This window comes from Dendroctonus ponderosae, unplaced genomic scaffold, assembly GCF_020466585.1.
Source record: "Dendroctonus ponderosae isolate FM_Combo_2020 unplaced genomic scaffold, Dpon_F_20191213v2 Dpon_F_20191213_7, whole genome shotgun sequence".
NCBI lineage: Eukaryota > Metazoa > Arthropoda > Insecta > Coleoptera > Curculionidae > Dendroctonus > Dendroctonus ponderosae.
Window position 1 is genome coordinate 772,260 of NW_026018916.1, and position 13,532 is coordinate 785,791.

Here is a 13,532-nt window from a genome sequence, read left to right on the forward strand (position 1 = left end):
ACAACTAAATAGCGTTTTTAGAGAGTGCGCCATCGATAAGGAAATGTTGGCAGTTTTCTCAAAAAAGTCTTGGTTTCACGAAGTTGCAGGTTTGCATCTTTTTTTTGTGTGTGGCAAAATCGACTCAAAAATGACGCTGCTTTTTTCGAAGTATCTCAAGAACCATTTGAGCCACAGAGTTCGTTTTGGCATCGTTGGATAGAGAATTAAAAAATCGATTCAGTTATAACAACATGGGTGAAGACATTCTAGTAGTTTTGACCCAGAAAGCAAAATTTCAACATCAGACATTTAGTTTTTGCTCATTTTGAAAAGCCCGTAAAACCCACCAGTTTCAATATTCACTTTACATAGCCCTTAGTCCGATTATTGCGGCCCACTGTCGAAATCCCGGCCCCAGATTCCTCTTCAACTTAATTGCAATATTGTGAAGCGTATTATCATTAGCTCACATAATATTTGCTCAATTTCGGATTCTGGACGCTTGCGTGACCTTCTCCCATTTATCCAGGCTGTTCCTGGTGTCTGGCTGGCATCCAGACTATTAACCCCGGTTTTAAGGGCTTTTTGAGCCAGAACAAAGCCCCACAGGTTAGAAACTTCTTTATGAGTGGGTTGCGCTCTTAAATTGACCAAATTTACACCCTTGCAGACCGAACGTCGATTGGTTGATTTGACGCTCTTTGTTTGCGTAACATACGCATTTCTTTAGGCCCAGCAATGCTTTTGGAGCTTAGCAGGCAAAGTTTCTAGATAAACGACTGATTTGCAAAAAATGAATAAACCCGAAGTCGAGCTAGTTGGGAAACTTTCGCTGATTGATGAAATTGAGAATGAAACGAGACTCGCATGGTTCTGCGAAAGAGACACATGCCAGCATAAAATTCCCTGAAAGAATAAAACCTGCCAAAGTTAACGGGATGCGATGAAAATATAAATATTCAAATTTAATAGACCGGAGCCGGGTTTATTACTAAATGGAGGGTCGGAGTTAACTGATTTCCCGCTGCGTTATTGCTCCATTTTTTTTTCTTGGTTTGCTTAACGTGAGCGAAATCATATTTATTAGTGGTCCAGTTCCAAGCCGGTTTTAACGTTGATGGTCAGTCGATTGAAGGGAATCGTTCGCTTAAAAGGGCTAATTAATTGAGCTCATTTCAGAGACGATTAGGGACGGAACGGGCTTTATTAGGTGACTTTATCTTTCGGAAATAAAGAGGGCTTTAAGAGTGCACAGCTGGAAGGGAGTGGAAGTTGGAAATTGTACTTGAGTTCAGATTGATTTAACATTTGCATCGCAAAGAGGGAAAAGCAATTTAACTTTAACTCGTAATTGTACACATGCAGATTAAGAGGCTTCTTAAAACCCTTTTCGTGCAAGATTAGCCGAAAACTCCATGTTTTCCGCCACCGCTTTGCTCATTTATCAGGAACAAATTGAGCAAGATCGCTTAGTTCTGGATCTTTGGACAGAGCACTCAATGGCGCTTTTAGAAGGTGAAGCTTTGCTTGGAAAATGTGGGTAGTTTTTACAAAAAAGTCCAAGTTTCAAGAAAATTTCTGGTTTTGCGTGGAAGGAATCGAATGACGCCACTTTTCAGCGTTTTTCAAGAACCATGAGCCACAAAGCTCGTTGTCCTTCAGCTTCAGCCAGCTTTTACACAAGAAGCGAAATTTAGATCGCACACATTTAGGTGCAAGATTTGACCAAATTTTCGTGTTTTACGCCACGTTTCTCCTAATTTCTCAGAAACAGCTTGAGCTGGATCGCTCATTTCTACACCCCTGGATGGAGAACTAAATGAAGCGTTTGCCAGTTGAAGCATCGGTTGGGAAAATGTTGGCAGTTTTCATGGAAAAAGCCCAAATTTGAAGACAAATCTAAGTTTTGCGCCCTTGTTTTTAACATTGCGACATCGAATGACTCCGCTTTTTTCAGCGTTTATCAAGAACCATTTGAGGTACAGAAATCGTTTTCGCACCGTTGAATAGAGAATTTGCAATGTGCAACAAATTTCGTGTTTTGCGCCTCCTTTTCGCTCATTTTTCAGGAACTGATTTAGCTAGAGCAATTATTTCTGCACGCCTAGAGAGAGCCCTAAATGGCGCTTTTACGAAAGAAAGCAGCGTTTCGCAGAATTTTTTTTAAGAACAAATATTACAAAAAGGCCTTAACCTTTACGGACGACTCTTAGGCCCAAAGTATTTGTATATATTTGTCTTCGGAATATAGATCGCATCTGCCCATAACGCTGTTAATGTTGAGCATTTTCTATTGCAGATATCATTGACTTAGTGACTGAGCCCTAGAAAGTCAAAGGGCTCGAGATCACATGAGCTCGGAGCTGCTAAGCAGCTCAGCCCGTCCTCTTTTGGGGACATGCGTGAGCTAGACTGCCAGCTACGGAACTATTTCCAGAGAGACTGTTCCTACATTCATGTGCTCTCCCTGTCCTACATTGACGGTAAGCCACTGTCCACTCATTAGTTACCTCAAACACTTGCGTCCAGAACGAACACTCAGCAAACCTTTCCCCTGGCATCCAAAAGAAACCCGTTTTCCCGACGTGTTTGGGGGATGATTAGGGATTTTCCGTGCGAAAGTCCTTCCGAATAATAGATCCAGAATGTTGTCAGGGATATTCCCTAAGCCATCCCCGTCAAGTGCACTTCTCGAACAACTGAAATGCGGCCTTTCGGAACACTCGATTCCATTTTGATGTACAACAGGAAGAATAAGAGCATGCGAGCCTCCTCCCGATTTGATAATGTCACTTTTTTATTGGGCCTCCACCCGAAACTTTCAGGCGATATTTTTATTGTGAATTGAATTGGATTGGGGCTGCTTATTGCAAAAAGGGTCCAGCAAACTGCGGGAAGTGAATAATTAATGAGGCGGATTTGAAGGTGAACTTAATCTGGATTTGCCAACTGTATTCGTTCAGTTTCGTTGATAATTTCAGCTGGAAACTTGCACATTCAGATCGATCAGATGCTTCGATTGTGCTGCAGGGAATTAATAAAATCAGCAAAACTCTCGTTTCGTAAAATGCAGCTGCATATTTTTGCCTGTTCCTGGATCCGATTGTTTGTGTTGGCGTCGAGATATTTATTTAAGAAAGTTCCCTGAAAATGCTGCATTTAGTACCAAACTAAAACATCAAATCTCCAGAAATATCCGACTACAATCCGAAACGAAATATGTTTATCAACCGAAAAAAGTTTTTTTGTTGTCAAAAGTGCGTGTTTTCCAGTCAAATCGTTAATACGTTTTGCCTCATAACAAGCAAGTAATGATATTTATTTATGGAGAACGCTATCCTATTGTAACAGTGCTTCAATAGCTCATTTATATACATGAGCTTATTTATCATTTGATCGATTTTCCCAGCATAATTTTATTTGGCCACGTTTTATGGTGTTCGGATCAAGAGTTTTACCATGCGAATATCGAAATAACTCACGATTTGCATACAAGCTTCTATTTGAACTTCTGGATGAAATGCACACGATCACTGATTCGAATGGGTTTTCGCCGAGTGAAATTGCGCGCTTCTAGCGGATGGGCAGGTCCTTTCATTGGATAATGCACATATTCCCATTTTCCGAGGTCAAGGTTTTAATTTTGCAAAAATTCTCGAAATATTCGCCAATGCGGATTATTCCCGGCCTTTTACCAGGGATTATTCTATCCTTTACTGGTTACTGTGGCCCTTAAAATTAGCTGAGCCAACCCCGAGCCCATGATTTATGGCTTTGGGGCTCCAACCTTAAGCTGCACAAAGTTTCCATTTCAGAATTCGCATATTTGCATTTTATAGCGGTTTTAACTGTATGTTCAGATGTTTTTATCAGTCCTTTGTCCATTTATCTTTGTGAGTTCTCAATGTTTGAACATTTACCACATGGAGAGACAGACCACTAAGGAAGCTTGTTAGGGATAAATTTATATCAATCAATGATCAATGTCATTTTTTTGTAACTTGATCGCGCCCAAAACTGCTATATTTCTAGCCGCGAAGGTGTCAAGTTGGAACGCAGCTAGACACAAGTGATCTTGCATCTCCCTTAGAATGCTATGTATGCGAGTGAGAGAACCGATGTTGAACCGATTCAACTACATTCCTGAATGGCAGCTCAGATTTATTTCATTGATTCGAATCAGAGCGTTGACTTGCAAGTGTGAGCATCCGAAGCAAACACACATCTGGGGATGCTAGCTATGCATACTGGCGAAACGTCCACATCAAAATCGCCGAAATATTATTGCCGTTACTTTGGAATTCTTTTTTCGTTAAGAAACAACTACAAACTTGAGGCAAATCATTGTTTTTAGAGAACTTTGTGGTGAAAACTTCGCATTGAGACATATTTGGACGATCCCCTGCATCATGATTACGAGATAAACTCATTCCGTACGTGCGGGGTCGTAATATTTATGGAATTTTCAACCGTCTGGGCCCCTGACAGGATTCCAGATAATATCCTGTTCGGGGCCGGTTGCATATCCCACAACAGATTATCCTGACATGGAAGTTTTATAAACGACGTGGACAAACTTTCGCCAATGTGTGATCTGCGTTAACCGACAGTCGAGTTCTGGAAAAAATCTGAGAATGTCGATTTTTTCTCAATCTTAACCGGAACTTTGTTGTACTTTGGGGGCGGTTTGCAATGGATTTTCGTATGAGCCCTATGGAGATTTTGATTAGGGCAAAACCCGTTTAGAACCATTGTCAGAATGAAAGAAGCCTTTCCAACAAAGAGGCGTGTTTACACTTACAGCCCCCCAAAGGGCCCTTAAATAAAACTGTAATATATTACAAATAGGGCACCTTTTCAGCGCAAAATTCGTTTTACGGCCCTCAATCTGGCCTCTGTTAATTCTCCATTTATTTGCCACAGGAAACGATAATGTGCCTCTTTCCACGTACAAGAAATTTGGATTAAAATTAGGACGAGCTTGTTATCCATAATTTCGTATAGCTTGAACGAGGAATTACGGCCTTGCACAATATTCTGTCCCTTCACATAATGCCAACAAATTATTCATAATCACGCTGTAATTTGAGGAGAAACTCTCAGAAAAAACGTCCATATTTTCAAGTTGTTCTGCAAGAAAGCTGCAGCTTTAGAGTTACGATTTTTCCAATCAGTTTTGGAATAATTGGTTGACTGCCATTGAACTTGGAGTGTTCTTAGTGATCGGAATGGAAATGAAAAACCATGAATAATCGGCGGTTAATTGGCAGTAATCGATAAGAGTTCAGCACTAACGTTTCCCTAGCACGCATAGCGCATCTTCAGGTATCTTCTCGCGTCAGATGTTCACAAGCGGAAGTCAAAACTCTTATTCGAATCAATTAAGCTAAACCGCGTTTCCCATTCAAGAATGTAGTTGTAGCGGCTCAACATCGGGCCTCTCCGTCATACACGTCGAATTCTAAGGGAGATGCAAGATGAGCTGTCGTTGCTGCGTTCCAACTTGATACCTTCGCGGCTAGAAGTTTACGAGTTTTGAGCGAAAAAATGATTGCACTTTTTGAATTACATTTGCATGCCCCAAAGAAATTATCTGGAAAATTGACGACTTTTCGGTTATTTGGTTTGCTTTATTGCCGAAGGTCTCGGCACAACAAATTCATCAGAAACTGGTTAGTTTTTCGCGCTTTTAGCTCATCGTGGAAAAGCTCGAAAAACCCACTAGTTTCTCTCTAAAACGTTAAAAAGTAAAAAACTCACCAGTTTAACACTTTTGCGCTAACAATCTATTTAATTTCTACATTTGGCGCATAAAAAAGTGTAGCTGGATTATAAAATTCTTTTGTGATTTTTAATTGAAAATCAAACTTTTGAAAGTATAGAATCGAGCCGGTCGATTCCAATTTCAATCAAGTGCAGCTCTCGAAACTCTATTACATGATAATGCCCTTTTGAGAATAAGAAAAGCGAAAAACTTTCTATGGAGCCAATGAAAGTTGTGTAAGTCGGAAGTATTGCCGTGCGTTGGGAATTTGGCAGGTGTGCGCAAATAATTGGCTGCTGTTTTTTTGGGGGGAAAAACAGAAATGCTTCAATTTATTGCTGCCTTGCACAGACGTTGTAATAAACAGATATTGTCTTCATAGTTCGCAAGCTAAATTTAAACTAGATCAAGGCGGTGTTGAGTTGCTAGCGACTTAATTGCGAATTGAAAACTAGATTTTAATATAATGAGTTTCAGTTGCTTTCAGTTGTTTCCACATTTTACATTAATTGCTCCTTAAACAGGTTTCAAAGCTTGATTGAAAACTTGGCCATTTTCCTACTTCTGGTACCCCCAGCATTTTTCAAAAGCTCTTTGGGGCAAATTCCAGTGATATCCAAGTAAAACTTTGATCATATTCTGGTCGTTCACAAAGCCCGCGACAAAACAAGCCTTTTATTCAGCTGGATGCTGGATGTGGATTGTTTGTCTAATTGTTGTAAAAGTTGATTGCGAAAATCCTCCCGGAAAACCGAGCTTGCAGTTCGTTTGGTCTGGAATGCATTTCCTGGATATTGCAATTGTCTTGGTGGCGGCGCGAAGACAAAAGCCTCATTTCGGATAGTTTCTCTATCTATAGCCCAGCTCTATAAAGTATTATAGCGGGGCCGTTGTTGCAGTTTTTCAACTAATTGCCCTGGCTGCAGTTTCGAAACAATGGCGACAGTCAACCAGCTCGATTTAATAATGCATGCAATGGATAAATTCCCAAGACGCCATAAATGGTTGGTTATGCAAAGGCGTGCCTCAACAGCAAACTAGACTAAGAATTTTTATGAGGGACATAAACACCGATCCATAACTTGGCTTCCATATAGAATTCATCAAAATTGAACGCGCCTTTTATTGGATAGTTCCAAGCGCTAAAGTAAATTATATGGAAGCAACACATGGGAACATGTTGATTGGTCTGCATGCTAATGTTTAGTGAAGAGCAACGCAAGACCAAAACTACTCTAAACTCGTCTTAATTTAATCTTGTAACTATCAGGGAAAAGAAAATTGAATATTAGTCCTGATGGTTGAAAACTTTACTTGAAACGGTTCAATTTTCTTATCAAATTTAACAGCCTCGCACTTTCGTCGACTACTTTAGTTCATCATTACTAATTTTAGAAGATTCATCAAAAATTTGTCTTCCAGAGCTGGAGAAGAGGATTCCTCTCACAGCGCAGACGCTCTACTGCGCAGAACTGGAGGAGTTGCAGGAATTGCTCCACTTCCCTGAAGAAGTCGCTCTTCGATTGGCCGACAGCGAATACCAACTCTTCTACCAGGTAAACTCCTCAGATCCCAGTTGATAACGATCCCGGCAAATATGTTGCAGCTTTGCGAGTTAAAAATACAAAAAATACTCGCTCTTATTCATTTTCCTTCCATTTCATTTATATAAACTGGTTGTTATGCGCTACAGTTCGTTATGCAGGACAGCTTTGTACTGCAGTTTCGCGTTTTGTTTCATTATTATTCCGTTCTGGCTGCGGTGCATTATCAAATGGAACATACAGTGAACGTTCAGACATGTCATGGAAATGGGCTTTTTTCTACTTTGTTATAGATATTTTGTTACCGAATTGATGCACTCCGCTGTTTTGGATGAAGTCTCCTTAATAAATGGATGTCGAAATGATTTGTTTAAGTTTTTTCTTGATTTGTTGACGGATTTTCAGTCGCAAATGCTTTTGATAAAATTTTCAAAAATAATTTTCTGTTAGTGTAGTTTAGTTATAATTGCCTTTCACCACTAAGCACCAAAATCTTTTTTTTTTAAGCTACTGGCCTTCTTCTTCTTCACTCACCGTGGGTTTAATTGTAAATTGAGTTATAACTTTAATAGGACGTATTGTCGACATTCGTCGAATTCACCAGTTGTCATTTTACTTTCACTTTTTTTACTATTTTTCTGTACTCCCTAAACACCCCCAAAAGAATGACGCCAATTTGCAAACGCCAACAAAGATTCGCGATTAAAATACGGAATTAACTGAATTATTTCCGAGCATATTTTAACGGGTCTTTAGTTAATGACAAATTTATATCCACAGAGTCAAATAGCCGAGAAATCATCAATTATTCAAATAATTTCTATGGGGGTCTTCAAAATTTGTCAATTTATCGCGCCCAAGACTGATATATTTCTAGCCGCAAACGTGTCAAATTGGAACGTAGCAACGACAGTTCATCTTGCATCTCCCTTAGAATCCTATGTGTACGACTGAGAGAACCGATGTTGAACCGACACAACTACATTCCTGACTGGCAAAGGCAGTTTAATTTAATTCATTCGAATCAGAGTGTTGACTTCTGCTTGTGAGCATCTGAAGCGAGAACATATCTGAAGATGCTGGCCATGCGTGCTAGTGAAACGTTAGGACTAAACTCGTCTCCACTCTTGGACACTTTCTATATTTCTTTCAAGCTTCCAATGAGAGTTTTGCAATAGTCCAATCATGGGCCATGTACCATTTTTCTTCATTCAAAGTGTTTGATGGTTTCCTGGTAAAGCAGTGCCGTGTCCAGAGGGTTGGGCTCAACTTCTGCGGCAACAAATTGCTGAGTTTAAATTTGATTGAGGCCCTTTGGGAGCGAAATCTAATTAGTTAAAAGTTCTTCGCTACATTCTCGCCAGTCTCGTGCCTCTGGCGGCTATCGCCTCGACTTCTGCATCAACAAATTGCTCATTTAACTTAAGTCTAGTTTGTCCCAATCTATTTGGCAGTGACGCCATACTGAAATTTTCTTATATCCGATTCTTCCAAATTTTGTGGGTGCCAACTTGAGCGTTTTGTGGAATAAAGGTCTTATAGGAGTTTCAAGCATCTTGCAGATTCTGGCCCGGTGCATTCGCATAAGTTGCCCTTTTCCAAACACATTGATTAAAGTAAATGGCGCAATGGAGATTGCATTTGCTCGCAAGAGCAAACAACTACATGAACTTTACCAGCTCCATAAGCAGATGCTAAATCATTTCAAGTGAATAATGCGAATTCCCTTTAAGGGCGACTGTATTCCAGACACTCGCATAACTCCCCATAACTGAGTTTCCACATAGGTGCACCGTGAAGTTTTATGGCCCACGTATGCCAAACTGTAACTGATGGCCTTAACTTTTGCTCACTTAGACATTTATAGGGCAACAACAAAAACACCTTTAAATAAGGGCGGTGATAAAAAGGGGCTGTTTGCTTTTTAGGTTCCACCTATCGACTATCTGCGGCAGGTGACGGCCGATTTGGGTGGCACCACTGGTACCTCTGAGGCCAATTGCTCTGCACAAAGTTCCTCAACATCCAAGTCATCGATTGGCACTCTTATAAAGAGATTTGATGAGGTAAGAGTGAACAGTTTGAGCTATTTTTATTTCATCCGGACTCTGGTTTATTTAGCCTCACTCAGGATTGGATTAAGAGGATAAACCCTCCAGGGGAAAAACTGGATCAGACGTCAGACACGTTTTTAATAATTCTATATTAAATTATTGGAAGCTGCTCTAATATTCCGGGATGGTTGCCCATAAACCCCTATGGAGCGCATATTGTTTTTAGGCTGGCCTTTATCCAACTTTCTACGGCCGGCTGGTTTCAGGTTTATTCCGATTCGGGAATAGTTGCTTACTCATACTTTTTGGCTCTGGAATTTAATAAAACTGTAAACATTGAGGGATTTTTATGGCAACGTAGCAATCGCTGATGTTGCAAACCTCTAAAGGACACCTTCCAGTTCAATTTTCTCGGGTTTTTTCATTAAGTTAGCCGCCATTGTCTGATAATTATTTGCTCAATATCCTCAAATTTCCGTTAGCTTCGTCTACGCGCTGGCAAAATCCGTCGAAATGTTTGCTAAGTGGCATTATTAAGGGCCAAACAATGTCAAAGCCTCTATTCGTGTATATTCGAGATCTTAATTTAATTGTGGAGCTTCAAGAGGATGTTATCCGTTTCTATTGCAGCAATGCTTTTGCCTACGATATGAAACCACAAAAGACTACAATTTATTCAAGCGAATATTTTAACGCAAGTTGTTCTTGTCACATTGATGCTGCTGAGAAAAAAAAATAGTAAAGAAATTCGCACCAAAAATGAAAATTTGCAAAACTAAACTACTTAATTGCATGAAAAATCATTCGCGAAGAAGGCCAAAATACTAACTAAAAATGGTTTTGTCAGTCCTTGCATACATAAAGGAACAAAAGTCATTCGGTCATAATTTATGAGACAAATATGCTCGACAGGAAAAAAACATGCTGCCATTCATTGCTATTCAATATAAAAAAAATATATTTGAATATCGCGCTCAAAACTTATATATTTCTAGCCGCGAAGGTATCAAGTTGGAACGCAGCTAGACACAAATGATCTTGCATCTCCCTTAGAATGCTATGTATGCGAGTGAGAGAACCGATGTTGAACCGATTCAACTACATTCCTGAATGGGAAGCGCAGTTTATATTAATTTGTTCTAATCAGCGTTGACTTCTGCTTGTGAGCGTCTGAAGCGAGAACATATCTGAAGATGCTAGCCATGCGTGCTAGGGAAACGTTAAACAATTTAGCAAACTCTTATTTGCAGGATTAAAGCGATAAACACACAAATTTAACTCTCTATAACCAGTTTGGAGCAAAAGCCGCAAAACTTAATTCTTTTGTTAACAAAGTTCCCATTGCAGTTTTTGTAACTTTTCTTTCGGAAACACTTTGTTTGAACAAGACGAACGCCGTTGCCCCTGCGAGTTAAACCGTTGAGAAAACTTCCAAACTCCTTTTTTTCACTTTCCGCTGAAACATGGAATTGTGAAAAATCCTTCGTGTTGATTGCTTAGAGCGTGGATAATTCAATCTTCCACATGCTTCCCCCTGTGCCGTCAAACATGCCCCTTTGGGCATATTTGCAGTTGATGTTTTGCCTCATTTATTTGGACGCGAAGCTTCCAAAGAAAACACGCAATCAAAGTAGGGAAAACATGCACAAGTTCAAGCTGCCGACGTTTGCTAGCTAAGCCTTCGACTAATCTGATAATAAATAATTATCGTCCGCTGTTCTTTTTAAGAGGGAATCGGAAAAACTCAAAAGGAATTTAGCTCTAATTAGAATTGAAAAATTGCCACTTTAACGCCGCCTTCAGTTAATTCGCAGGATTTTTCGATGATAAATGGTGCGCACTATTGAAGTTCTTTCTTCTGCAAAAATGATTTAAATACACCGGATTTTGGGGCTTTTCATCTGCGGTTTATGTTTAATTTCCCCATTTGTTCCATTTCTGCTTTATGCGATTTATTTATTAGCTATTGGAGTGTTTTCAAGAACGAACTGGTCCCTTAATGGTGGCTTCAACGCAACTTTTCGACTACATGTCGACCCGAAATAATTCGTCTTAATCCCGCTGGAATGTTGCCCAGAGATCCATTTATCACTTCCATCAAACATTCTTCTACTCTCCACTCTTTTCCATTAAGGACTGTCAATGAGAATACGACTTATTTAATCGATGGCTCTGACTTCGCGAAACTTAAAATTGCGGGTGAATGAACCGCTTGAAAATTTCCCATTCAATTTAATGCTGATTGGTGCGTACGTAAGCGAAACGTCTGAAACGTTTTGCTGGTTCCTTTCCAGGTTAGTGCTTGGGTGACCCAACTGATCATATCGCAGCCAACTCACGATGCAAGAAGAGCAGTGGTTTCGTGCATCCTGCGAGTGGCTCTGTCCTCATGGAACATTGGAAACTTCATGGGAGCAATGGAAATCATCGCCGCTTTCAAGTAAGCACCTCCATTCACACAAAGCGGTTGAGAAATTTCGCTGGGCAACGCAATTTCAATGCAAATTCATATATTTACGAGCCGCACGTGGATCGCTCTAATCTGAAACTGCGGCCAAAAATTAAAGTTTTAACTGCAGATGCACGTCGAATTTAGAGCAGAAAGTTGCCGGGTCAACTCGACAGTGCATTTATTTAATATTTGCTGGGGTGGTTTTTCAACTTGGCGAAAATGTTATCTCACGAAACAAAACCAAGTCGCAACGGTCGAGATTCAAAGCGTTTTAATAGCGGCAAAGTTTCCATAAGGTCGATCATTTCTATCAGTTTCCTCACTTCGTGCGACTGATAAAAGGCGAAACGGCCTCGCATTTCCATCGATTTGCCATTACAAAAAGGAGCTTTTCGGGCGGCTTGGCGAATTTTAAAGTTGAGTTCCGAGTGTCGAGAAGATTACCTTTTTATCTTCAACGGGACTTACATCCATCGTCGTCAGACGGATTCATTGCCATTTAAAATTCGCATTTGCATCGGCGAAAGCGCAGCTTTTAGGACGAGGACTGGATAAGTTTTTCCCCCCTTGAAGAAGTCATCAGAAGACGAACTCCTTTAGAAGAACAGGGGTTTCTTTCGGCCTCCAGCAGTTTTCGAGTTGTAGGCCGGCGGAAACTACTTGCTCTTCATCGGAACCACATCGCTGACTGCGACAGTTTGAAGAAACCCTTCAAAGTTTTTCATAACAGGAAACTAAAGGCGCCAAAGGTGAATAAGTCGTGAAAAGTCATGGCGCTTCGGACTGAAAGCAGTTTTCAGTTTAAAACTCGAAAAATTCGTTGAAAAATGCTAAAAATATTGTGGTTTTGCAGCTCGAATAAACTCAAGCCGTTCTGGCTGTCCATCACCGAAAAAGACACCCTCCCGATCCTCAACTTCTTGAACGCGGCCCTTTACTCTGTAGAGTATGATCGGGCCCTTAGCAGGGCGCTTGCGATGGCCGAGTGCCCAGTGGTGCCCTTTTTCGGCGCTTTCCTGCATGAGTTGCGGGAGATTTTGGCCACCAGAACTCCTGAGGGCCTGCCGATTGGGAAGCCCCCGAAAGGGGCCAGACCCGACCAGTCGCAGCAAAGACAAGTGGTAGGTGAGATCATTGAATATTCCCGTTGGTAAATTGGGGCTTCCAATGTTTATTTAACGATCTTGTAGCTGAGCTTCTCGTTGAGCAACTAATACAAGTTGCAACTCGTAAACGAACAAAAAACGAGAGAAATTTGCAATCCCGTTGAAAATTGCGTCCTTTTACTCCTCCATTAACATTTTAACCCGGAAAGTTTCTGCAACGACTTCCTGGTTGCTTGCGCGTTTTAGTTCCCCGCCAGCTTTACTGCCATTAACTTGGGAAAGTTTTCTTTTGCGAACTTTTCGAAAAATGCGCCCTTCCGGTCAAACTGACAAACGAAAGGGACCTTTAAAGCCCTCATCTCCATTACACCGGAATGGCTGAAAATCGCGAATCGATGCTCAGCCCTTTGCTACCGAAAGGCCAGAAATACTTCCAGCCGTTCCGTGTGTTCGGGTTTAATAAAATATGAGCCCCAGATGGGCAAAGTATTAATAACCGGGCAGCTTGACGGGGGTTTAAGGCAATGGAAGAATTAATCATTATCATTGTTGGGGGGAAGATTATACAGGGTTATTCACGCTATACGGCACGGACGTTTGTTTTTTACAAAGTATTATTTGATGAATCCG

The 13,532-nt window shown here is 40.7% G+C and overlaps 1 protein-coding gene across 1 annotated transcript in view; it reads left to right on the forward strand.

Moving 5' to 3' along the window:
* The window catches only part of LOC109536544 (1-phosphatidylinositol 4,5-bisphosphate phosphodiesterase epsilon-1), a gene marked incomplete in the record, with an annotated part of 48,466 nt that overhangs the window by 26,588 nt on the left and 8,346 nt on the right, over window positions 1-13,532 (forward strand). Inside the window, 5 exon segments of the mRNA XM_048668362.1 lie at window positions 2,282-2,465; window positions 7,169-7,302; window positions 9,219-9,356; window positions 11,639-11,784; window positions 12,650-12,917. Coding sequence (XP_048524319.1) covers window positions 2,381-2,465; window positions 7,169-7,302; window positions 9,219-9,356; window positions 11,639-11,784; window positions 12,650-12,917 — 771 coding nt within the window.